The sequence below is a fragment of the Dendropsophus ebraccatus genome, chromosome 4 (assembly GCF_027789765.1).
Source record: "Dendropsophus ebraccatus isolate aDenEbr1 chromosome 4, aDenEbr1.pat, whole genome shotgun sequence".
Classification (NCBI taxonomy): Eukaryota; Metazoa; Chordata; class Amphibia; order Anura; family Hylidae; genus Dendropsophus; species Dendropsophus ebraccatus.
In genome coordinates, this window is record NC_091457.1 from 164,047,192 (window position 1) to 164,073,924 (window position 26,733).

Consider the following 26,733-nt stretch of genomic DNA (forward strand, 5'->3'; position numbering starts at 1 on the left):
AAAATGCCGGATTCAGGGGTCAGAAAGGTCAGTGCTTATCTAGGAACTTGCTGAGAGAAGATTGCAGGGTGTTGTGCTATGCGGGACTGCTCCGTGCTCTCTCACTCCTCTCAGCCCCTCCCCTCTCCATAGCCACATAATGGACACAGAAATCCTGCTTCTTCTGTAGTGAGGAGGGGAGCTAGGAAAACTGCTTTTCCAGTAAAGAAGGAAACTCTTTGGGTACATAAAATGATGATGGATGATTGTGTTTGACACCTACAGATTGTCCCAAAACACCAGACACTCCAAAAAGTGACTCTGGCTCCTGCGCCAGCAATGGGCGGCTGAACGCTTTACAGAAGCAGCTGGACATTGAGCTGAAAGTGAAGCAGGGAGCAGAGAACATGATCCAGACGTACTCCAATGGCCCCTCTAAAGTAAGTCCGCATCTCATTGGGTTTGTTACTCTGAAACAATGTTATGTAATGTTATATTCCCATGTAGAAGACTCCTATATAATCTTATACTGCCCATACGCCTTTGGCTAATGTCTAATCCACCAACTTTGGAGGGTTCTGCTGAATGTGTATGGGAGTCTCCCGATTCTCCCCCGAGTATTTTTACCTTCTGACCTTATTGTTCTGGGAGAAATAAGCCACCACCAGAGCTAGGTGAGGCTGGGGAGACAGCTGGGTGACCACCCTAAGGGTATGTTCATTCAGGACAGATTCCAGTATATCTGTGGCCGATGGGCAGAGGGGGCTGGTGCTCATGAATATTGAAGGCTACTGAGCACATACACGGTTCTGTGCAGCTCTCCACTGTGTGCAAGTGATACATCATTTTGTTCAGCTTCTCTGCCACTAGTATATGACATTGGGGCAGTGAATCCGCTGCACAGCCATGACAGACATCCCTGACATCCGCCAGTCAGTCAGGCCCCAGAGCACAAGGTCAGCAAGGCGGCGGTCACTGGGGCGGCCGTATGCCTGATAAATGATGGCTGCAAATAGAACCACGTCAATACTGCAGCCGCCGGTACAGGATACTGCTGGGCGCGTTCTATGCTTTATGGTAATAGTTTCCCTGTCAACCTACAGTTATATTTCTGTGAAGTTTCTGACAATTTAGTATTTTTCAGCTTTTTAATATATGTGTATATATTTTTTTCCTCTACAGGACAGAAAGCTGCTCGGCACGGCCCAGCAAATGCTGCAAGACAGCAAGACGAAGATCGAAGTCATCCGCATGCAGATCCTGCAGGCCATGCAGCAGACCAATGAGATGTCCTTTGACAATGGTAAAGAGCCATCTATGTACCACCTATATACCTGATGTTACTACCAGCCAGTGGTTAGGAGCAGTGTATATACCTCCTATATACCTGATGTGTTACTACCAGCCAGTGGTTAGGAGTAATGTGTACACCTCCTATATACCAGCCAGTGGTTAGGAGTAATGTGTACACCTCCTATATACCAGCCAGTGGTTAGGAGCAACGTGTATACTATCCTATATACCAGCCAGTGGTTAGGAGCAGTGTATATACCAGCCACGGCCTGAGGCTGGGGGCAGTGATTGCCCTGTCCTGGTCTCTCCATAATGGATGGATCGTTCGCTTGCTTCCATTAGTAACATGACAGGTTCCATTAAGTTCCTGACCTGATTAGGTTATGGGTCTGCGTCGTCTTATATTGGCATTTTCTGTATATGACCGGTTCCAGATTGCTGAATGTCCTGCAGGAAGTGGTGTATTCTTTCCAGTCTGACACAGTGCTCTCTGCTGCCACCTCTGTCTGTCAGGAACTGTCCTGAGCAGCAGCAAATCCCCATAGAAAACGTCCCCTGGTGTCTGCCATCAGCTCACAGCTATATTACCAATCCATTGGGGGCAAAATAACTATACGCTGCCCCTTTAAAACAGTCTCCATGTTGATCCAGGAAGCAGCTCATCTAAACCACTGGTTTTAAATGGGTAGTTCAGAAAAAGTAATTTAATCAACTGGTACCAGAAAATGCCAGAGATTTGTAATTTACCTCTATTTAAAAATCTCCAGTCTTCCAGTACTTATCAGCTGCTGTATGTCCTGCAGGAAGTGGTGTATTCTCTCCAGTCTGACACAGTGCTCTCTGCTGCCACCTCTGTCCATGTCAGGAACCGTCCAGAGCAGGAGAGGTTTTCTATGGGGATTTGCTGCTGCTCTGGACAGTTCCTGACATGGACAGAGGTGGCAGCAGAGAGCACTGTGTCAGACTGGGGTGTATAGCCCCTTTAATGCAACCACATTTTGCATTGTTTTGTCTGCAATACCCAGTCTACTGAACTAAGTGTCCATCACTGCTCCTCTCTCCTCCGGCATTGTCAGGACTTCTTCTTCTTGCCCGTGTTGTGTGTGTATATATGTATATAATATAATAGAATGTATGTATATGAAGTATATGTATGCTGCGTAATGGTTTTAGTCCAGTGACCTTTTTCTTTTCTTCCGCTTTCAGCAAAACCTGTGATTAGTCCACTAGAGCTCCGAATGGAAGAATTGCGCCATCACTTCAGGATAGAGTTTGCAGTGGCAGAAGGAGCGAAAAACGTCATGAAGCTGCTAGGATCCGGGAAGGTCACCGACAGGAAGGCGCTCTCCGAAGTGAGTGCTGCTTACATTTTTAAGCTCCCCAAAAAATTAATGGGTGTTTCACGCATCTACATTCACAGTCTGAGGGCTGTGCTCTATCTCCACCAGCTCCCATAGACCACAGGTGTCAAAGTCACCGCCCTCCGACTGCTGCAGAACTACAAATCCCATAATGTCTGGATAGCTAAAACTTTGGCTGGCCCGGCATGATGGGAATTGTAGTTTTGCAGCAGTTGGAGGGCCCGGGACACCCCTGCCATAGACTCTGCTCCAAAGGGAGACTACAAGCCCTGTTCTCCAGATCATGGAGACCCCAAATGATCATACACTTATGTGGATTAGGGAGGCCGTCGTATGGTGGGATAACCTCCCAGTCTGATAGTCGGGGTGTAGCTTGCTAAGAATTACCATAACTTTATGCTCAGCGATGAGTCTAACCTCTGGGGTCCCTTAGATTCTGGGTATGTAGGGGGCGCAGTGTGAATCTAGCTACCACTTAACCTTCTGAATTGTCTCTGCACGGTAGCTACTTGGCCACATTTTTGCTTTGCAGGGTAGTGCAACCATTGCTATTCGCCGGCCATGCAGGATTAGAAAAAGTGCAGCTACATTCGTGCAAAAACAGCACCACCCTTGTCATCAGGTTGTGTGTGGTATTACAATTCAGCTCCATTCACTTCAATAGAACTAAGCTGTAACCCCCCACACCTAACCTGAGGACAAGAGTGCCACTGTTTCTGTAGGAAATCAGACATATCACCCTGCATGACTGGTGTACTGCTGTGCAACAAAAAAAGGGAAGGGGGTGCAGCCTAGGGGGGTCTCTTCTGACTGTAATCCCAGCAATCAGATGGTAAACCCCCCCCTGGTCAGCGATATAGTCATGGATAATACACGGTACATCAGTATCTGCCGGCTCAGGTGACGTTGGGTTTGGCGTCTCTCTTGGGTGGAGTAGTGTTTGAGTTTTCAGGTTTATTCTAGGTGATTCCCTCCTACCAGGATGATGAATAATCCGTCTGAGGGAAGTCACTCAGCTCTTAGGCTTTTATGTTTTAGAGATGATCCGATGTGTAAATATAAAGGGGGAGCCATTTATACCTGCAGCACACGTGTCATTGACTCCCAGTGAAGATTTGCGCATCGGGCGCAGTAACCGGAGAACGCGCCGTGTTTAGTACTTTATGCAAATCCAGGAACCATCACCAGTAAAGGGAAATAGTTCTAGGAAAGTTCTTTGAAGTCCTCTGGTTTATGTGTTTGGTCTCGCATGTGAGGGCCGCACATAAGGCGTTCACCTGTGACTTCAGAGACTTCGATGCAGTAACCCAAGGAGGGCTGTCCGCAGTCTTAGGATCCTCTGCAGGGGAGTGAGACTGACTGGGTGCTGATAATCCAACGTTTTTTTATGGACACAGAAGTCAGTGTGAACCAGACCTTAGTGTTAGTGTCACTAATAGAAGTAGGATTAACCAAAGCACAGCTACTTTCTTGCAAAAACAGCGCCACCCCTGTCCTCAGGCTGTGTGTGGTATTACAATTCAACTCCTTTCATGTAATTGGAACGGATTCAGGCCCTTTAGACTTGTAATGGAGCCCAACTACTATTATCAGTTGGGTAGATGATGGTCACAGCTGTCCACCTGGCGTTACTGCTCAGTGACGTCATATCAGAGCGTGGAGTAGATGCCACAGCTTCCTTTCTCCCCCCTTTCCACACAGTGATGTCTGCACAGAGCATGCCCACAATACTTACATATAAATCAGTATGTAATATCATAGCCTCCCTCCTTCCCCTTTCTTGCACAGAGCATGCCCACAACACTCTGCCATATAAGTCAGTGAGTCCTCTCTATTTCTGTGGTCCATGTGACTGCTGTGAAACATCTCCATATGCCCTTAACAGCAGCTCAGCCAAGATGGCCGCTTCCAATAATCCCGTACAGAACAGAGAAGACGACGTGACCATATCTGGTTCTTATTTGGTAGAAATATTCTGTGGGATTCATTTCCCTTTAAGGCTGAAGAGTTTAAGATAAGAAAAAAAATTATTTCCATTAGAAGCCATTCTTCTCAGGTTGATTCTCATATTGCAGCTCTGTTCCATTAAGTAAATGGAGCTGAATTGTGATACCACACACAACCTGAGGAAAGAGGTGGCGCTGTGTTTGCAAGGAAGCAGCTGTGCGTTCCTGACTCGGGATAACCTTTTAAAGTGACAGTGTCATCAGACAATGACTTATTGTATAAATAATGCTTTAACGTTAAACCTATTTTTAAAGAATTTTTGTTGACGTTTTTTCTAATTGTCCATCGCTTTATATTATAAAATAATTCTGATATCTTGCAGTTCTCATTCTCACCACTGGGGCTAAAACTAAGCTGAGACTTCCTGTTGTGTCTGTGGTGATAAGAGGAGACTGCAGTAAAGTGATCTGTACAGCATTGCAGCGTCGTGTGACACCAGTAGATAGAGGAGACAATAGCAGCTCCCTGTAAAATGACCTCTTCACAGGTCACAGAGCGCGCTCAGTAATGTCTCATTCATCTCGAGGGGACAGAGTCTGTCTATTGCTGTCTATGTCCATGAGGCTTGCTGTAAAGCCGCAGTGGATGGGGCGCTGGGCAGGCCATGGTGTGTTTCGTCTCTACCCCGTCCCTAGGGAGCGTTGCTGCTTTTCCCCCCATAGATTTCACCTGTAATTGTATTTCTATCTGATTCCAGGCTCAGTCAAGATTCAATGAGTCAAGTCAGAAGCTCGACCTCCTGAAGTATTCTCTAGAACAAAGACTCAGCGAACTGCCGAAAAATCACCCGAAAAGCAACATCATCATAGAAGAGTTGTCCATGGTGGCATCACCGACGCTGAGCCCGCGACAGAGCATGATCTCTACCCAGAACCAGTACAGCACACTGTCCAAGCCGGCCGCCCTCACAGGTAAGGGCAGCTTCTCTTCTCTCCCACCAGAGGTTACCTGCTAAAATATTTCCTGCTAATTTAAACTTCCCTGATTTGTCTATGGCAGTGAAAGGGTTAAGGTTTATTGAAATGACCGGGCCATGTTAACATGACAGTGCCATATATCCACACAAACACAGCTCTGCTACATCAAAATACTTAACTGTTGGTGTGTTTATGTAGCTGAGCTACATGTTTCTGCGTAGCTGTTTGTGTATGGTGATGTAGCAGAGGTGTGTATGGGTATGTTAATGTAGCGGAGCTGTGTGTGTGTCAGTGTAGCAGAGCTAATGATGTATGGTGATGTAGCAGAGGTCTCTCTGTATACTGAGGTAGTAGCACTATGGGGGAGATGAATCAAAATGGTGTAAAGTAGAATTATCTTAGTCGCCCCTAGAAACCAATCAGATTCCACCTTTCATTCCTCACAGACTTTTTGAAAAATGAAAGGTGGCATCTGATTGGTTACTAGGGGCAACTGAGACAATTCTACTTTACACCAGTTTGATAAATCTCCCCCTATGTGTCTGCTATTTAAAACATACCAACAAGTGCTACTACCTCAATATACAGAGATACCTCTGCTACATCACCATACGCCATTAGCTCTGCAACAAAGACAAAAACAGCTCTGCTACATAAACATACCCAAAGACAAAAACACACGCGGTATAGAGGCGCAGGTCACGGGCCCTTCCATCAGTCTTACGGCTCAGGCAGACGTGGGAAGTTTTGTCCTCGCTTATTACTTCTCATCATCCAGATCCCGGCAGTAGTAGTAGTTATGTAATACCATCTCCCACCATGTTGGGCCTAGCGGCCTCCTGAGCCGTCCGCCGTTGTCATGTGATGCTTTCTTCTCGCTGGGTCACTGGGGGATCAGATACTGAAGCCGCCACGTTGTCGCTGATCATAATGTCACCGCCCCAGTCCTCTAATCTCTGCAGATCTTCCAGTAAATGTGCAGCTATAGATTGACCTCCATTACATGGCTCCTGTATAATAGATTAGTATACAGACTCCCTTTAATTGTCCATCTTGGTACAACAAGCAGCGAGCGTCCCGCCGTCTCTTTGGTCCCCGTTGTGGTCTTGGACTTGTTTTAATGTGTTTTGACCCATATTAGAAGCCTTGTACTTCGCCTCGGCCCGGCGGGATCCTTGCTGCTCATCTGCCTGTGGAGACGATTGCAGCGTCACGCCGATTCTCCAGCCGAGTGTGTACGCCGCCGCTCGCACATTTACACGCTATGTAGGGTAATTGGCTTCTAATTGGTGTCTGACTGCATTAGTCCTGGTACTCGTATTCATGAGCCTGGTGGGGGGTGGTGCGGATTGTCAGCACTGCCGGGACCCCGAGCAATGGACTGGAATAAAGTCCTGATTTTATTATCGTACAGACAGATAAAGCTGCATAATTGTTACATTACCATCACGGATACTAACACAGTGCGCTCAGAGTTCTCTTCACAGTTCCTATATTGATATTCCTTGGCCCGTCAGTAGCCGCACAGTATTTAAAGGGCATGTCCAGTCTTTAAAGGGGTATTCCCATTGGACTCGGGCATCCCCAGCCCAAATAGTAAGGGTTAACTAGTTAGAGGGGAACTCCTGCGAAAATCTTTTTCTTTCGAATCAGCTGGTGTCAGAAAGTTATATAGATTCGTAATTTACTTCTATTTAAAAATCTCCAGTCTTCCAGTACTTATCAGCTGCTGTATCTCCTGCAGGAAGTGGTGTATTCTCTCCAGTCTGACACAGTGCTCTCTGCTGCCACCTCTGTCCATGTCAGGAACAATCCAGAGCAGGAGAGGTTTTCTTTTCAATCTTTATTTATTGAAGTTTTTTAGTTTTTACAACAATACTTTAGGGAATACAGAGAGAAAAGGGGGCGGGGGGGAGAGAAAGGGGGCGGGGCCCATTATAGATTCAGTTCAAAACTGTACATACTATAATACATAATGGAGATATAAGTTACAGAGTCATAACAGTCTTTTCTAGTTATAAAATATAGAGAGTATTTTAGGTGAGAGAGGGGGGGGGGACCAATAGAACCATGGGAGGGGGCCGGGGGGAGGGGGAAGTTGTATAGGAAACAGAGGAGAAGGGGGGGGGGGGGAGTCCTGCGTCCGACCATATCAAAGACTCAAGAACAAAAATTTAAATGTAAAAGTAAAATATCCATATACAGATATGTATTGTATATTATAAAACATACTACTTAGGATTGGTTTCTATTGGGCTATCCAAGGATTCCACACCTTTAAGTAGGCATCATGTGAGAAGTTCTGCCAACTAATAATTTCCTCCACCCTTTAAATCCAATGAGATATTGATGGGGGGTCCGTAGACCTGCAATGGAGGGGGATAAGCATTTTGACTACACCCACCAAGTGGGTAATAAGAGAACGATTATTGGGGCAGAGAGAGGGGGTTGGTGCCCATAGGAGGAGAACATATTCCGGGGAAAGTGGGGGATTGGAGTTGGGTAGTTTGGAGATCCAGAAGGACACTTGTTCCCAGAAAGGGCGAATGGAGCTACAAAACCACCAAATGTGGGATAGTGAACCTCTTTCTCTACCACATCTCCAACATGTGTCCTTGGGTGTGAGTCCATGATCAAACAGGAAGCCTGGGGTTCTATACCACCTAGCAAACAGCTTGTCGGAGGCCTCTTGTACTCGGACACATGTGGAGAAGCCATGAGAGTGAGTCGCCATAAATGTTCCTCTGAGAAGACCATCTGGAGCTCCTTCTCCCAGGCTAAAATACTGCGCGGTTTACTATCACTATTCGTGGATGTAAGGTGGTGATAAACGCTTGGAGATGGCTCTTTTAGGGGGGGACGGAAAAAGGCCTAAGGGGTAATATTGATTTACTGTATGTGTTACAGATATTAATTATTTGTTGGGCTTTGGAATCATTAGGAGGCAATAAGGAAACAAGATTGTTGTTTAAGCAAATCTTTGAATCGCTTTTTCCGAAGGCGTAGCCACAACGGGGGGGACTTCTCTGGGCCTAGATCCTAACACTACTGGGAGTAGATATAAAGGGGTAATAGGGGAGGGCAGGGAAAATTCAGGGTCTCTTAGCTGAAGGGATTTAAGGACAAGGAGAGTGGCTGGTAATGTAGGTGGCAACACCGCTCTCGTTTTGGGGTTAGGATCAGTATGACTTAGTAGAGAGAGTTCAAGGTCAATGTGGGGTGGATAGGATTCAGGTAAGTTCCTAGTCAGAGCAAGCCATCGTGCGAGATGTGAAGCTTCATAATAAGCTCTGAGGTCGGGGACGGCAAATCCTCCTTGGGATTTCTGAAGTGATAGTTGTGCATATGAGAATTGCGCGTTTTTTTTGTCCTGCCAAAGGAACTTGGTGAATTCTTGGCGCACAAGAGGTTTTCTATGGGGATTTGCTGCTGCTTTGGACAGTTCCTGACATGGACAGAGGTGGCAGCCGCAAGCACTGTGTCAGACTGGGAAGAATACACTACTTCCTGCAGGACATACAGCAGCTGATAAGTACTGTTAAACTGGAGATTTTTAAATAGAAGTAAAGTACAAATGTATTTGCAGCCCCACAAAAAAACAAGCTTTAAAGTCAGTGTTTTAAAGATCAGCTAGAATCCTTTAAGGGATTGTATGAGATCAGGAGCTTCCCACTGTGTCTAGCGTGCTGGAGGTGAATATAGTCCTGACTGTGGTGTTTGTGATGGGTAAGGACAGGGTTGTCGTCAGTCTCCCTCACTCTTTGTATTCCTCAGGTACCCTGGAAGTCCGGCTCATGGGCTGTCAGGATATTCTCGAGAACGTGCCCGGCAGGTCGAAAGCGGCGACCACAACCCTCCCCGGCTGGAGTCCCAGTGAAGCCCGAGGCTCCTTCATGAGCCGGACAAGTAAAACTAAAAGCGGCAGCAGTCGGAATCTCCTGAAGACGGATGACTTTTCCAGTTCAGTAACTTTGTTTGTTATTGTCTCCTTCCATTTACACGACCTTGGCGGCTGCGGCATCTCGTGATCTCCGCCATTATGGAAAAATGGTTTCTAGCCGTCAGCCTACAAGTTCTACAAATGCACCAGTTTTTTTTTTTGTTTGTTTGTTTTTGCATAAAACTGGTGAAAATACTGATTGCAAAAACATAGTGTAAACCCAGCTTTATAGGTTGTGTATCAGTGTATATCACATTCCTCTGCACCAAGCTCCACCTTCCTTACCTTGTTGGTATTGATATATATATATATTTTCTGTAAGAGACCTGGAGAGCAGTGATATAGTAGAGTTCATCCAATGTGTAGAAGCAGAGTTATACACCATCCCTGACTGACTCACTACAGTGAGGGTTGTATGCAGAGTCTTCAGTCAGTCTTAACAAATGTAGCTTTACCTCTTCTCTCTGTAATCTCTAATAACCTGGAGGCAAAACGCCTTTTGCATGTGGCGAGCAGGGTGACTGGAGGCAGCATAGCGTCAGGGGAGCTGTATAACTCTGCTGCTAATTATATCATTGCTATCTACTATATCACTGCTGGTCTGCTCTTTTTTTTTGGGGTGGGGGCCAGGGGGGGATAATCACCACAGCAGGTAGCTGAAAAGAGGGTGGATCTAGGTGGGGAGGGATCCAAGATGGATTCCAGAATTACTGTGGTATGATTATCACTCCGGTGGAAATGTTTTTCTTTCAAGTCAACTGGTGGCAGATAGTTATATACACTTGTAAATTACTTCTATTTATAAATTTTCAGTCATCCAGTACTTATCAACTGCTGTATGTCCTGCAGGAAGTGATGTATTCTCAACAGTCTGACACAGTGCTCTCTGCTGCCACCTCTGTCCATGTCAGGAACCATCCACAGCAGCCGCAAATCCCCATAGAAAACCTCTCCTGCTCTGGACAGTTCTTGACATGGACTGAGGTGGCAGCAGAGAGCATTGTGTCAGACTGGAGAGAATACACCACTTCCTGCAGGACATACAGCAGCTGATAAGTACTGGAAGACTGGAGATTTTTAATAGAAGTAAATTACAAATCTACAGCATTCTCTGATACCAGTAGATTTAAAAAAAGAAAGAAAAAAAAAACACTTTAAAACCAGTGGTTGAGATGAGCTGCTTCCTGGATGACCATGTAAACAGTTTCTTTCCAACCCTTGTTCTTTTAATATAGTTATTTTTGGCCCCTATCGATTGGTAATATAGCTGTGAGCTGATGGCAGACACCATATTATTCACTCATTCTTATATATTCTGCTCTCCTGACCTCACTTGGGGTAACCTATAACATCAGGGGTATGGGGGAGATGTATATGTTCAGGCCGGCTTACCACCTAATTGGAGTCCTACATAGACGGAGGGTTTATAGACAATCCAAGGTAAATGCCGCTTAACATGCCCTACAATTGGGGACGGAGCCGCTCCATTGGAAGGCAATTGGTCTGTTCATACATTGGGCTCCTTACAAAAGAAACCTAAATCCCTAATCTTCCTTTAAGCAGATATTTTGTTGTCGTGGGTTTAACAGTGGAGCTTTTTGTTTCTGGCAATCCTCTTAGCCCTTTAAGCTGAGTCCATGTAATTTCCTTACAGATGAGGTCTGTGCTGTGCTGAAGCTGGACAACACCGTGGTCGGTCAGACCAACTGGAAACCTATCTCTAACCAGTCATGGGACCAGAAGTTTACACTAGAGCTCGACCGAGTACGTATGGTGGCGGGGAGGCCCGAATGAGGCAAACGACCAGTAACATTGTGGGCATCTATTACATAGGGGTCTGTTAGAAATGGTTGTGCACCAAAAATGCTTTTTTTTTTTTTCAAATCAACTTGCGCCAGAGATTTGTACTGTACTTCTGTTAATAAAATCTCCAGTCTTCCAGTACTTATCAGCTGCTGTACGTCCTACAGGAAGTGCTCTCTGCTGCCACCTCTGTCCATGTCAGGAACTGTCCAGAGCAGTAGCAAATCCCCATAGAAAACCTCTCCTGCTCTCCATTCTGGAGAGAATACACCACTTCCTGCAGGACCTACAGCAGCTGATAAGTATTGGAAGACCGGAGATTTTTTTTGATAGACGTAAATTACAAATCTGTATAACTTTCTGGCAACAGTTGATTTTAAAGATTTTTTTTTTTAACAACCCCTTTTAATGCCTGATTATTAAAAAAAAAAACCTTTTTGACCAGTGGAGGTCTGCATGTTCATACATTGCATATTACGGTCCATCTCCTGTTGCGCGGACAGAGTGGGGGGTGCACACTTCTCCCCATTCTACCTAATGATTCATGAGGTCTGATCACCTCCTCCCTAACTAATAAACTTTTAACATGTCAAAAGTTAAAATTTTTAAAGCTGCTGTTCCATCAGGTACATTATTGCTTTGATGTGCGGTCCTGGTCCTGTGCGGAGCACTGGAGACAGATCCACCGGCCCCCAATGTGACGAAACTCCCTCCCCATTGTGACAGGGTTCTTTTAGAATCTATGGAGCCGTGTCAGAGGGGAGGGGATATGGCCACACCAAGGGGTGACGGGCCTGCCCCAGTGCTCGGGAAAAGACTGGCAACGGGTGCTGCACTACTGGGATGCCAGCGCCAATCAATTAGGATATTAAAAAAAAAACAGCAATTTACCTGTTAATTTGCTTTAAGTTCCCAATAAGTCCTGCTCACCTCACCGCTGTATAAGTGGCCCCTTGGTGATCGGTGGATTCACATCTTTTTCCTTTCCTGCCGCATAGATCAGACACATTAATAGTTCAGTATTTGGCTGAATATAAGGAGAAAATGTTTGCAGCCAGAGATGAGCGAACCTTGAGCACGCTTGGGACTGTATCCATGTTTGCCAGGACTCCTCAGGGCTGCATCTACCTTCTCCAGCCACCAGTATTCACATTCTGCACGCCCTGTATTAGATGAACCCAATTGGGCTTGAGGTTTTCTTATTTTTAGCAGCTCCATCTGTCTTACTATCTGCCCTGTGATTCCAGCAGCCTCTGCACTGTGAGATGTTGTCATGTAATCCAGCACATGATCAGCTGTTCGATAAGCGAACGTCTGTAATAACTTCTCGCCTTTTTTGTGTTTCAGTCCAGAGAACTTGAGATTTCGGTGTTCTGGAGAGATTGGCGATCCCTGTGTGCAGTAAAGTTTCTGAGGTTAGAAGATTTCCTGGACAATCAGCGGCACGGCATGTGTCTCTACCTGGAGCCGCAGGGCACGCTCTTTGCGGAGGTGAGAATATGGCGCCCTATGGCGAGTCCTCAGTCACTATTCTGCATCATGGCAAAGCAAATGAGGAGACGTAAAGATGGCTGCAACCTGGCAAATTGCTAGACGTTCACATTGGATTGATGGCGGTCACGGGCAGTGTTGGTTTGCGGCACAGCCCCATTTTGCTTTACTTAGAGCTGGATGACTGATCACCTCCACCCCCTGTGGCCGTCAGTCTTGTGTAGTTTTCGTAGAACCTATATAATTTCCAGCCGCTGTCCTTCCCATCTTGTGGCCTAAGGCAGAAGGCTGGGTGGTGGCATTTTGCAGCAGCTGGTTGCAGAACACTGCTTTACAGTCATTGCCCACTAGGGAGCTACCAGCAGGTTAGAGTTGTCTAACCTGCTGATAGTTCCCCTTTAAGCTTGTTGCGGTAGATAGACTAACGTCCTCTGGATACTGTTTTGCAGGTAACATTCTTCAATCCAGTTATTGAAAGGCGACCAAAACTTCAGAGGCAAAAGAAGATCTTTTCTAAACAACAAGGTAAGTGGACTGTGGGGCCTTTCAGGGGGATTGTAGCGTCGTCTCCGTCTCCTTTGCACATTCTCATTATGTGTTGTGTCTGCAGGTAAAACATTCCTCCGAGCTCCACAGATGAACATCAACATTGCCACTTGGGGGCGACTGGTGAGAAGAGCCATCCCTACGGTCAATCACACGGGCACCTATAGCCCCCAGGTGACGGTCCCGGCCTCCGTACCAGTGGTGGACGCCAGGAATGTAGAGTTATCTCCGGCAGTCGGGTAAGTGGTGATGGGGGATCAGAGAAACATGGTGCCACCCCCTGTCTGTAACTGTTATATTGAGGGATAGCAGCCCGATTCGGCAGATAATCCCTCATTGTAATAGAGTGCTCCAATGAAAGCGGGGTGGGGGAGCGGGGAGTGAAGAAAGACGGCAGCCGTATGAGAAGCAGCAGGACAGGCAGCTATATAAATACAGACCTTCCCTCCTCTATGTCCGGGGTAAGACAGGCGCAACTCCTCTAATGGTAATAAAACCGATTTACAATAAAACTCTATACAGCACAACGCGTTTCCAGGCCCATCCGGCTTCTTCCTCAGGGGCTTAGCTAGTGACAGACATCAGCAGCAGCTATTACAGCCCTTTAAAGGCACAGTGTAACCAAATAACACAGCATACATACTGATAAAAACTTGCAGTAAAGGACATACCACATATATCAAAGTACATGAAAAATCAGAAAAGAACCTAACCCTACAACTCCTATATAATGCTCTCAGTGCAGAGATCCTACAGCAGCATATTGGGGGAAAATGTAGGGCAACACCTGTACGGCAACACCTGTACGGCTTATCCTGGGACAGAACAAGCTGCGCGGACTTGTGTCTCTGTAGAGAGGAGTAATAAAAATCTTAGTTTTTTTTATGAAAGAATATACGCAAGCATGAGGTCATCGCTGAGCTGTCACTTGTTGTTGCAGGGAGTCTCCTATAGGAAAGCTGAATTTTGAAATAGAACAAGAACCGCCGACTGCTCCACCGCGGGCATCATCGCTAGACCTAGATCTGTATCCATCACCGTCTGAAATGAAGACACCGAGCTTAGCGACTCAGGTACGGAGCGCAGAGCAAAGTATACGCTCAATAATGGAGACAACGTAACAAGTCTGGGAAATCCTGTTACCTTTTTGGTTCTGTTGACTCTGCGGTCAGACGGGGACGCCTCCTCTGTATACTACACCGCACAGGGGGGACGCCTCCTCTGTATACTACACCGCATAGGGGGGACGCCTCCTCTGTATACTACACCGCACGGGGGGACGCCTCCTCTGTATACTACACCGCACAGGGGGGACGCCTCCTCTGTATACTACACCGCACGGGGGGACGCCTCCTCTGTATACTACACCGCAAGGGGGGACGCCTCCTCTGTATGCTACACCGCACAGGGGGACGCCTCCTCTGTATACTACACCGCACAGGGGGACGCCTCATCTGTATACTACACCGCACAGAGGGAACCCCTCTGTATACTACACCGCACAGGGGGACGCCTCCTCTGTATACTACACCGCACAGGGGGACGCCTCCTCTGTATACTACACCGCATAGGGGGGACGCCTCCTCTGTATACTACACCGCACGGGGGGACGCCTCCTCTGTATACTACACCGCACAGGGGGGACGCCTCCTCTGTATACTACACCGCACGGGGGGACGCCTCCTCTGTATACTACACCGCACAGGGGGATGCCTCATCTGTATACTACACCGCACAGAGGGAACCCCTATGTATACTACACCGCACAGGGGGACGCCTCCTCTGTATACTACACCGCACAGGGGGACGCCTCCTCTGTATACTACACCGCACGGGGGGACGCCTCCTCTGTATACTACACCGCACAGGGGGACGCCTCCTCTGTATACTACACCGCACGGGGGGACGCCTCATCTGTATACTACACCGCACAGAGGGAACCCATCTGTATACTACACCGCACAGAGGGAACCCATCTGTATACTACACCGCACAGAGGGAACCCCTCTGTATACTACACCGCACAGGGGGACGCCTCCTCTGTATACTACACCGCACAGGGGGACGCCTCCTCTGTATACTACACCGCACAGGGGGACGCCTCCTCTGTATACTACACCGCACAGGGGGACGCCTCCTCTGTATACTGCACCGCACAGGGGGACGCCTCCTCTGTATACTGCACCGCACGGGGGGACGCCTCCTCTGTATACTACACCGCACGGGGGGACGCCTCCTCTGTATACTGCACCGCACGGGGGGACGCCTCCTCTGTATACTGCACCGCACAGGGGGACGCCTCCTCTGTATACTGCACCGCACGGGGGGACGCCTCCTCTGTATACTGCACCGCACGGGGGGACGCCTCCTCTGTATACTGCACCGCACGGGGGGACGCCTCCTCTGTATACTACACCTCACGGGGGGACGCCTCCTCTGTATACTACACCGCACGGGGGGACGCCTCCTCTGTATACTACACCGCACAGAGGGAACCCCTCTGTATACTACACCGCACAGGGGGACGCCTCCTCTGTATACTACACCGCACAGGGGGACGCCTCCTCTGTATACTACACCGCACAGGGGGACGCCTCCTCTGTATACTGCACCGCACGGGGGGACGCCTCCTCTGTATATTACACCGCACGGGGGGACGCCTCCTCTGTATACTGCACCGCACAGGGGGACGCCTCCTCTGTATACTGCACCGCACGGGGGGACGCCTCCTCTGTATACTGCACCGCACGGGGAGACGCCTCCTCTGTATACTGCACCGCACGGGGGGACGCCTCCTCTGTATACTGCACCGCACGGGGGGACGCCTCCTCTGTATACTACACCGCACGGGGGGACGCCTCCTCTGTATACTACACCGCACAGGGGGACGCCTCCTCTGTATACTGCACTGATACATTTTATAATCTGGAGCCCTAAGGTTTCCAGTGTGGTCACTGTGTCTTTAACCCTTTCTTCTCATACAGGATGTGGGGCCAAATCATGAGTTTTCCAATAACCGGAACAGCACATCGTCCAAATCCTCGACAGACCTTACAAATGAAGGGCAGATCACAGTATCCGACCTGGATTACAGCGCGATGCAGGAGACAGAGGACCGGCGGTAACGTCCCTTATATAGTACAGGATTGTTAGTATCTCGCTGGGCCACTTTGTTGTGTAGCTGACGCTTTTCCCTCTCCTCTCGTGCAGGGTGCAGCCGCGCTTCCAGTTCAGCCTCCAGGATTTCCGGTGTTGTGCGGTGTTGGGTAGAGGCCATTTTGGAAAGGTACGAGAGCTATAGAGTCACACTGGCATCCATACACTGACTATGTCATCCCCCACTTTGGCTCTCCGGCCGTCGGGGCATGCTGGGAGCTGTAGTTTTTTTTACAGATGGGGGGGGGGGTCCCCACTCAACACCTTTACAGGTATTGACGTATTTGTCACATTTCAGGTTCTGTTGGCCGAATATAAGAACACTAATGAAATGTTCGCCATCAAAGCCTTAAAGAAAGGAGACATTGTGGCCCGTGACGAAGTGGACAGGTAGGTGACTGCATCCACCATTGTATGTTACTGCTTGTTAGTGACGTGGTATACTGCCCCCTGCTGTCTGTCCTCTTACCAGCATGTGCTCTCAGGACTGACACTAATAGACTGCTAAGAGGGTTTTATTAGATGTAAAATCATAGTTTAGAAAGAATGAGGTGAGTTATGTCAAAGCTCGAGCTCGCTGGGGGCTTTTATAATGGAAATGGAGACATATACCCTTCATATGTCCACACTTAGTATATCATATACACTATACTATATATATATATATATATATATATATATATATATATATATATATATATATATATATATACTTTGTGTATCCATGTACGCTTCTTTGTTTATATACATATACGCTTCCTCCTATAGCCATATATTCTTCTTTGTATATCCATGTACACTACTTTGTATATCTATATATTCTGCTTTGTACACTTTTAAATATCCTTATACACTACACGTGTCCACACTTTCACCTTCCTGTATTTCTTCCATTTGCTGTTAAATCTATTCCAGCAGTTCATTCAGCTTGTGTCCGTGTTTCTTGTGTATTGTGTGGCGCCGTGTCCTGGACTGACCCCGGGCCTGGTCACCTGTCAGGTCTCGAGGTCCCATGTGACCCCGGCCCCTTCTCTCGCTCCCGATAGGTTTCTTACTTTTTGTCTTTCGTTCTCCCTTCAGCCTCATGTGTGAGAAGCGAATCTTTGAAACTGTGAATAGCGTGCGGCACCCGTTCCTGGTGAATCTCTTCGCCTGCTTCCAAACAAAAGATCACGTTTGTTTTGTGATGGAGTACGCGGCCGGAGGAGACCTGATGATGCACATCCACACAGACGTCTTCTCTGAACCCCGGGCTGTGTAAGTTCTGTCATCCATTACCACCCGGCACGCTCCCATGCGTATGATGATGTACACAATATTTCCAGCTGTATATAGACGTCTCTGGATGGATTTCTTCAGATTTCTGGCAGTCACCAGTGAGGTGATGTTAGTCATTGTGCTGCTATGAACTGGAGTCCATTCTGGATGGGTTTCTGGCAGCTTTTATGTCACTTGCATTAGCTGCGATGCAGGCTGCACAACATACATCATGTCCAGTTACTGTAAGCCCCAGCGTTTGCAAGTTTCTGACCTTATTAACTGAAGCTGCATGTGTCTATAGCAGGGATGGGAACCTTCTGCCCTCCAGCTGATGCGCAACTACAATTCCCATAGTGCCCGCAATGCTAAAGTGTTCCGTGCATAATGAGAATTGTAGTTGTGCAGCAGCTGGAGGGCAGGTGGTTTCCCCATCCCTGGTCTATGGGCTTTATCTGTGCCAACTAACCCATCAGTAACAATAAGATGGATCCTCTCGCCTGTATCACAAAAAGATTCTCGTAATAAATGTTAAAAAGGAAACCTGTCAGTGGTTTAAATGGGTAGTTCACCAATTTTTTTTTTCTGTCAAAGTGCCAGAGATTTTTTTTTCCTATTGAAAAATCTACAGTCTTCCAGTACTTATCAGCTGCTGTATGTCCCGCAGGGAGTGGTGTATTTTTTGCAGTCTGACACAGTGCTCTCTGCTGCCACCTCTGGCACTTTCTGGTACCAGTTGATTTTGAAAGAAAAACCTTTTTGGTGAAAAACCTCTTTAGGGCTGCCTGAACCACAGGGAAAGGGATCCCTGCCCCACAAGCCTCGGTGCATAGAGCTCTACTCCCTTTTGGTATAGGGATAAGTACATCAATCAAGATAGAAGCCACTGGGGAGCGTCCCAACGACTCCATAGTACAAGCAGCAGACTAATAATGACCCATTCCCTCTATTGCGTCTCTATACGTTATTGATCCTCGCAGGACATTGTTGCTGCAGTTTATCAGGTTGATGCCTTATCGGCTCTGCTTTATCTTCTCATTTGCAGGTTTTATGCAGCGTGTGTGGTTCTCGGCCTTCAGTATTTACACGAGCACAAGATTGTATACCGGTAAGTAAGCGATTGCTGGTGCCATGGCGGCTCATACTGCGATCTGTACAAAGCTGCAATACATCGCCCATATATCCTCCATATGCCTCCAGTTTGGATCACTTAGTGCCCCATATGATGTAGGCTCACACAGTTACTCTCCTATGAGCATTGCTGTTAGTATCTTCCACATAGGAATCCATACAATGTGCGGCTATAGGAAAGCTTTAGAAGTCGTCCTCCTCTGACCTTTCCCTGTAATGTATTTCCTTCTAGAAGATTCCATCGTACAATGGTTCTTATTTTCTTTCTTTCTCACTGCTTTCCTCCTTCCATCATACAGAGATCTGAAGCTGGATAACCTGCTGCTGGATACAGAAGGATTCGTGAAAATTGCCGACTTCGGTCTTTGTAAAGAAGGTAAAAAGTTGTTTTTAAAACCTCCCTGTTCTGACACCTCATATATATATATATATATATATATATATATATATATATATATATATATATATATATATATATATATATATATATATATATATATATATATATATAATATCTGCCATGTTTTCGTAGCTTTTTATTGATGGGAGGTCATACACACCTAACACCCCCACCATGTACTGGTGCATCATGGTAGCCTAAGGGCTTAAAGGAGTGTTCGCTATTGCCATGTTTAGTCTCCGCAGCTACATGGCAGTCATTATTTTATTGCAAGAAAAAAGTTCTACACCTCTGTACTGTAAGGGTATGTTCACACTGAGGAATTAAAGAGGAAAGTTTTCTGCTTGAAATTTCCTCCTCTTCAGCTCTGGCAGAATAGGTGCAGAATTCAAATGGAAATCCAAAGCCCCATTGACTTCTATGGGATTTCTTTAGTAGAATCCGCCATGACGGGGCAATTCTTTGGCTGGAAAGTTGAATCGCAGTGGAACATTTCGCGCGTAAATCTTGCTTTGTGAACAATATCGGGGGCGTCCTATTAAACACAGTGGGACGTTGCTCTGTACGTATTTTACAGGTGGAATTTTAAGTGGAATTTTTGTAAAATTAAGAGCAGTTTTTGACTTGAAATTCCTCCCGTCTGTGTGTGAACATACCCTGATGACGCAGATATATGATATTAGGTCTTCATATCTTCTAATTTAGTCTTTCAATCGAGAAATGCATGCGATCCACCCATGGACTTTTTTTTTTTTTTTTACTGATTTTGAAGGTTCTGCAGACTCCACCCCCAGTAGCACTGAGATATATTGGACTAGAGGGGCACAATCTGTGGCCCCCAATTATTAGGATAAAGACTATTTAGAAAGAGACATTGATCCTTCTGATGCAAAACAGGAGAATGTGGCTGATGCTGTTACTTATACTGAGCATAGAGATCAGTGCAGGCTGTGTAAGATGCGTGTGAGCGCCACCTTGTGGCTGTTCATATTTATGTTCTATCTCAGTAATATTGATGGATAGAACTTCTCTCTCTCTTTCAGGAATGGGATTTGGGGATCGGACAAGCACTTTCTGTGGAACGCCGGAGTTTCTGGCCCCAGAAGTCCTCACAGAGACCTCCTACACCAGGGCGGTGGACTGGTGGGGGCTCGGTGTCCTCATCTATGAGATGCTTGTAGGGGAGGTAGGTGCTTTTACATGAGTAGTGATATGTCCCTAACACTGGTGTGAGCCATGCAGGAGCGGATGACCTGACTCTGTAATGTTGTGTCCTGACTGTCGTCTTGTCCCCTAGTCGCCCTTTCCTGGAGATGATGAAGAGGAGGTTTTTGACAGTATAGTGAATGATGAAGTCCGGTATCCGCGGTTCCTGTCTACAGAAGCCATTTCTATCATGAGAAGAGTAAGTATCTGGAGTGTGAATCAGATGTAGTTTATAGCTCTGGTTTTCCAGTGTTTCCTCTTTCTTAGGTTCATGCCAACCAGTAGTGGACTCTGTGCCCCACCGATCGCAGACTCTTTATACTACTTTTCAGGCAATGCTTTATGGGAAAAAATCTCCAGCAACCCTGCATCTCCTCAGTGATATTGGAGCCAATCATGATAGAAATAACTTTTATTGTTCTCTTCCAGCTATTGAGGAGAAATCCTGAGCGGCGGCTGGGAGCAAGTGAGAAGGACGCGGAAGATGTGAAGAAGCACGCCTTCTTTAGGGTAGCCTTTTCTTTTTATTCTCTCTTGTGCATGATCTCTCCTTAAAGGGCAACTATCAGCAGGTTGGACAAATCTAATAGAGTCGTAAAGAAGTCGTACATGTACGTTCGTTCAAACCTAGTATGCATGTGTATGGCAGAGAACAGCCAAGACCACACAACCAGCCCTAGACCTTCTCTGCTGCAGCCGACCGTACGTTACTGGGAGCGTCCATTGTTCTCCATTTACCAGTGTAGGATTGATAAGCATTGTGCTCTTACTGGGGAGCGTCCATTGTTCTCCATTTACCAGTGTAGGATTGATAAGAATTGTGCTCTTACTGGGGAGCGTCCATTGTTCTCCATTTACCAGTGTAGGATTGATAAGAATTGTGCTCTTACTGGGGAGCGTCCATTGTTCTCCATTTACCAGTGTAGGATTGATAAGCATTGTGCTATTATTTGCAGCCTTAACGTCAATGCTGTTTCCCATTTTCTTTGCAGCATATAGACTGGCAAGCATTGTTGGCAAAGAAAGTGAAGCCTCCCTTCGTACCCACAATCAAAGGACGGGAAGACGTGAGCAATTTCGATGATGAATTTACCTCAGAAGCCCCCATATTAACCCCTCCCCGGGAGCCCAGGTTACTGACTGAGGACGAGCAGGAAGCGTTCAGAGATTTTGACTATATTGCGGATTGGTGTTGAGGGAGGACACTGTGAAACTGGAGAGAACTGGCCGACGAGACGTCTTCACCGCTTTGTGCCATCTTCAGTTCCTGATTTTTCTTTTGTTTGTTTTTTTTGTATTTTAATTTTAAAACACATGAAGATTCTTTTAAAGACTTTTTATTATATATGTATATGTCTGTGAACTCCATAGAAGAGCGGCCACTTCCATCCTACGCCCGTATTATTTTTTATAACTGAGCACTGGAAGCAACTCTACGCCCCGGTCCTCCGAGCGCGGATCCAGGGCCACCTGTCCTCCATGATGACGCGCTGCCCGCTCATCCCCCCCATCATGAACTGACGCTTTAATGACCCTGGCTGCTGAAGAATCCGCCAAGCTTGTGAGCTTAATCATGACTGCTCAGGCTACGGAATAAGAAATTTTATTTTTTCATAGGACACTAAACTTTTTTTTCGTTTGTTTTAATCACTTTCCAAACAGAAGAAATGTCGTTCCGATCAGGAATGTGGTAACTTAATAAAGCGCTCGGCTCTGGAGCTCATCCAATCATGTCAGGTGAATGGGAGACAAGTCCGGACTATTGGTCGGTTCTAAGGACACAAACGCTGATGATTGTTCTCGACATAAGGGCCTTTTTCCTATTTATATCCAATGCGCCGGTGACTGCCGCCGACACCTCCTCTACAACAGGGATTGTGGGTGAAACATGGTGCAATACGAGAATGTCTGCTATTAAGGTCTTGATTTTCTAAGATCGGCTTTAGCATCCTGTCCACTACCTGTCGGCCTTCTAACACTATCATAATCATACAGGTGCCTTCATAAGACACTGCTAAGGGTTAACGCTCCGGCAGGCGCTGCGTCCTTGCTCCGTCTTACACTCTATGAATCCATATCTGGGTCCTTTATACGCCCGTCACTACTCCTCTGATGCTGCTCAGGTCTGGGCCATCTAGTTAACCCCCCGTAAGTCTTGTTCATCACTTTGTCGTCATCCTTTGCTGCAGTCCAGTAACTCATATCCCGCTGTCATGTCGTTAGTATTGCCTTAAACTCTCAAGACTGTGAGCTTCCAGCCAAGAGTTACACCAAGCGTACCAAAGTCGCTTGCCAAATACTTTGCCTTGCAGCGTTCCCAATCATCTAGATGCCGCGTAGCTCACCGGTGGTGTTTCGGCTCCTGTGCCAATGATTTCATTAGATGACCGAGGCAAAGGCTTCACGAGCTGCTGATCTGCATCTCCTGGGACAGGAGGGGTAGTTATATCGCATTGTACCTGGTAAGATGGACTAACAGATTGATTTGTATCTGTGCAGAGGACGCTGACATCTTAATTTTTTTTGCATTTATTATGTGATGTAAAATAGTGAGAGATTTGTATATCTCCAGCTCGTATGCATTACAGTACACAGCCTGCTGCTAAATACTGTGTACAGACCATCCCGCCAGACGGGCGTCTCCACTTATAGAAGGTGAATATATATATATCAGAATTGATCCTACGTAAGTGCTTGGATCAGAGGAGAGCGGTCACAGATGGCATTGTGGCATGCTGTGTATTGTAGTACATCCCTGCTGCAGACGCACAATGGTGCAGGATTATTAACAACCAATGAGGAGAGTGTTCATCACTTAATAATAAACGCAATAAAATTAGATGCAATGGTCTCCATAGCCGCAGTAGGTGCATTGCTTACAGCACTATGACTTATTGCGAAGCTGTATCTGCCCATATTAGATAATAGAGCTCCAGCCCCCATTGTCTGATATAAGGGGAAATGGGACTAGGGATCAGACTTTGACAAATTCTACATCCATGGGGAAGGAAGAGTATACAGTATATACAGGGAAGAGGGTCTGGACAGGAGCAAAAGGCTGTAGGAGCAGAACACATCTGTAGTAGAGATGAGCGAACCTGCCGAGGTTCGGGTTCGTATGAACCTGAACTCTCGGCGTCTGACTGCCGCTGTCTGCAGCCTCCGTGGAGAGGGTGGATACAGCCGGAGGACCGCCTGGAAAACTGGGATACAGCCTATGGCTATGGCTGTATCCCAGTTTTCCAGGCGGTCCTCAGGCTGTATCCACCCTCTCCCCAGGGCGAGCAGGCAGCGGCAGTCAGAAGCTGAGAGTTCAGGTTCATACGGACCCGAACCTCGGCAGGTTCGCTCATCTCTAGTCTATAGAGATCAGGGTTAGGGAGCCTTCGGCCCTCCAGCTATTGCAAAACTACAATTCCCATCAGCTTTGCTTTTGCTGTCCAGGCATGATGAGAATTATAGTTTTGCAACAGCTGGAGGGCCGAAGGTTCCTTTTTCCTGATGTAGATGAACAGGCCACTTCCCAAGCATTATTTATAAGAGGTCACACTAGATGCCTTATTGCCTTCCAGTGCTGTAAACCGTAGCGCCCATCTCCCTGTTCTGCATTGGTGCCCGCACACCATTGACCCTTAGTATATTGTGTATGGACAGCGTCCCCAGAAAATAGAGCAGGTATGGATATGTATCATTGATCTCATAAGATGCCTAGACTGTGGGGGATGGAAGCGTATATGGTGTATACAGGTGATTAGTACAGTTCAGAGATATTTTACACCCCACAGATTCCCCTCGTATTCGTATCCGCCACATTGACAGTGTTCCTTAAAGAAACCATAAATGAAGTGTTTTCTAGCCCATGACCGATACTAAGAGTGCTGCGAGAAGGGGCTCGTCTCGTGCATGCCCATTATATGTATTTATGGACCTTGTACTATTCCCCCCCCCCCCCCTCATGTGGGCACCGTGAACTGACCATGTGATGGACGGACAAGGACTTACACACTAACATGCGGGCCACTGGATTTCCGACCCTTACGCATCGGAGGTTAAATGCAATATGGTGTAACAGAATGTATAAATATTTTTGATAATATTGTATATTTTATAATCTGATTGTAACACTAATTGTAGCTGTACCTCAAAGTCTGAAGTTTAAAAAAAAGAAAAAGAAAAAAAAGAAATTGTTCTGCCTTTTTTCCTGGCTTTCGGGCTCCGCTTATGGATTTTTGGGCCCCTCCAGCGGTAAAAAGATTAATGTTGAGTATTTTTGTTCCTTTTTGAGATCGAATACTAGTAAATGTTCAGTGTATGGCAGAGATCCCTGCTGGTGTTTCCTTATGTATGTGGACTGTTCACACAGCAGTCACAAGACCAGGGACGTTGTGATGTCACATTGCCGACATGAGCCCTAGAAGGTTTCATGCTACCAAGTTATATCATTTGTTGTTGAAATCTTAAAGGGAAGACGTCACCCAGTCTCCTAATAGATTAGGGCATCTGTACAATATTCAGAGGTGGACTGGTGGGTACAGGTATAGCAAATTCATCCCCTTAAAATGGCCAGACTAGGCACAACCCAGTGACTGCTGGAGAGGCATCACAACACGTCAAAGATAATTCTGGAGTGCAGCTTACCCACCTCTCTAAATTCTTGTCACGTATAGGACTATATACACCCTCACAGCGTACTTCTATTGCTCGAATGTAAATGAAACTTAAAGCAGTAGTCTAACAAATCTGTTTTGAGGTCTCCAATTTCTAAGTGGATCAATTGGTCTCCATGGTAACAGACTACAAATGAGCTGTGTAGTCTGACATCCTGCATTCATACTTCTATCTGTCCTCTACATCAGTGTTGCTCTAAAGATGTTTCAAAAACTACAGCTCCCATCAAGCATTGACCGCTTTCAAGGGTGCCTTTCACGATGGAGGCAAAATGGTGCACGGCCAACGATGAAATATTGTGCCTCCCTGGATAGGTTCCATGCATGAACCCTATTAGAATAAGGCTTGTGCACAGAACTTGTGGGACGTATCCAGAGAAATGCAATCTTCCGGGATCAGTGCGCCTTTCTGCATTGGTCGTCATTGTGACTGATACCCTTTAACCTGTCAGGAGATGATGGCGTTGTAGTTTGGCAACAGTTGGATGGACAGAATCTGACTGCAGGATCAGAGAGATCACAAGGGATTGGTTACTGTGAAGACCTATAGTTCTGCATAGGAACTGTACATGAAAATTTATATTTGTAAAATTGCCTCCATTGTTCAGTCTGGATTATTTTGAGCAAAAAAAAGTTTGATGCCCTGGCCTGATGTGGGTGTATCCAGATTTAGCAGGATTTTTTGCTTTTTGTGGATCTTGGTTTATTTTGCTTTTTTTTATTTCCATGTTGGGAATGTCCGCTGAAATCCATCCTCTTGTATTGTAACTTGTGACACCAAATCCCACCATGTCTGAACCCGACCTTTAGAGGCTCTATGGCGCCCTCTAGTTCAGCACTATTAGTAGGACGTCCTAATATAAAGAGGCCTGTCCCGGTGACCGCCTCCCATTTATAAAGTATGACAATCCGCTACTAACCTGACATCTATAATCCTTCAGGCCTCTGTGAGGTCACTGGTTCCAGTATAGTTCAGTATGTGGCCTGAGATCTGCATGATGGGTAAATCATAGCCTGCAGGGAACGGCCGCAGTCACTGGTGATAAAGAACGTTGCATGCATTGGAAACACCAGCAGGGATGTTGTACCTTTTTGTTAAATGTTTTTAGAACCTTTTTGCTTTTGAGGTGCATTTTTTTTTTCTATTTGATTGTTTTCTGTAGTCAGACGGCAGCGAGCAAACAAAGGCTTCTAGTATCATAACTGACCGAGTATCAAGCTAAACCACGTCATGTACAGAACTCCTAGGAATCACTAGACTTTATTATAAGCCAGGGTATGTCACAGATGTAAGCTGAAGACAAGCACTAATTTTAGAATGTTTTTTGTTTTTATTTTGTTTTTTTGTTTTTTACAGATTTCAACTATTTTTAGGCAAATTTATGATTTTAAAACTCTAGATTGTAAATATATTTTGCTATAGCTGTAAGTGGCTGCTAAAGCACTTTGTAAGGATATTAGAGTATTTTTAGGATGGTACACTATGCATTGATATTACATGTGCCTTTAAGAAATGTCATTCTACAACCAAGTGTTTTTGCAGTCATTAAGTCATGAATGCACAGATTAAAACCTTTCA

The 26,733-nt window shown here is 46.3% G+C and overlaps 1 protein-coding gene across 5 annotated transcripts in view; it reads left to right on the top strand.

Annotated features, from left to right (window-relative positions):
* The window catches only part of PKN2 (protein kinase N2), a 60,475-nt gene extending 36,826 nt beyond the window's left edge, over positions 1-23,649 (top strand). For all 5 annotated transcript variants that reach the window (XM_069967634.1, XM_069967638.1, XM_069967637.1 and 2 more), the window contains exons 3-22: positions 265-419; positions 1,162-1,282; positions 2,479-2,624; positions 5,338-5,551; positions 9,332-9,517; positions 11,152-11,261; positions 12,648-12,791; positions 13,241-13,316; positions 13,402-13,576; positions 14,278-14,410; positions 16,322-16,458; positions 16,548-16,623; positions 16,792-16,883; positions 17,574-17,750; positions 18,796-18,858; positions 19,181-19,257; positions 20,325-20,467; positions 20,579-20,686; positions 20,917-20,997; positions 21,480-23,649. In XM_069967634.1, coding sequence (XP_069823735.1) covers positions 265-419; positions 1,162-1,282; positions 2,479-2,624; positions 5,338-5,551; positions 9,332-9,517; positions 11,152-11,261; positions 12,648-12,791; positions 13,241-13,316; positions 13,402-13,576; positions 14,278-14,410; positions 16,322-16,458; positions 16,548-16,623; positions 16,792-16,883; positions 17,574-17,750; positions 18,796-18,858; positions 19,181-19,257; positions 20,325-20,467; positions 20,579-20,686; positions 20,917-20,997; positions 21,480-21,683 — 2,618 coding nt within the window. In that variant the 3' untranslated portion in view covers positions 21,684-23,649. The remainder of the gene's footprint in view (positions 1-264; positions 420-1,161; positions 1,283-2,478; positions 2,625-5,337; positions 5,552-9,331; positions 9,518-11,151; positions 11,262-12,647; positions 12,792-13,240; positions 13,317-13,401; positions 13,577-14,277; positions 14,411-16,321; positions 16,459-16,547; positions 16,624-16,791; positions 16,884-17,573; positions 17,751-18,795; positions 18,859-19,180; positions 19,258-20,324; positions 20,468-20,578; positions 20,687-20,916; positions 20,998-21,479) is intronic.
* Positions 23,650-26,733: the final 3,084 nt, after the last annotated feature.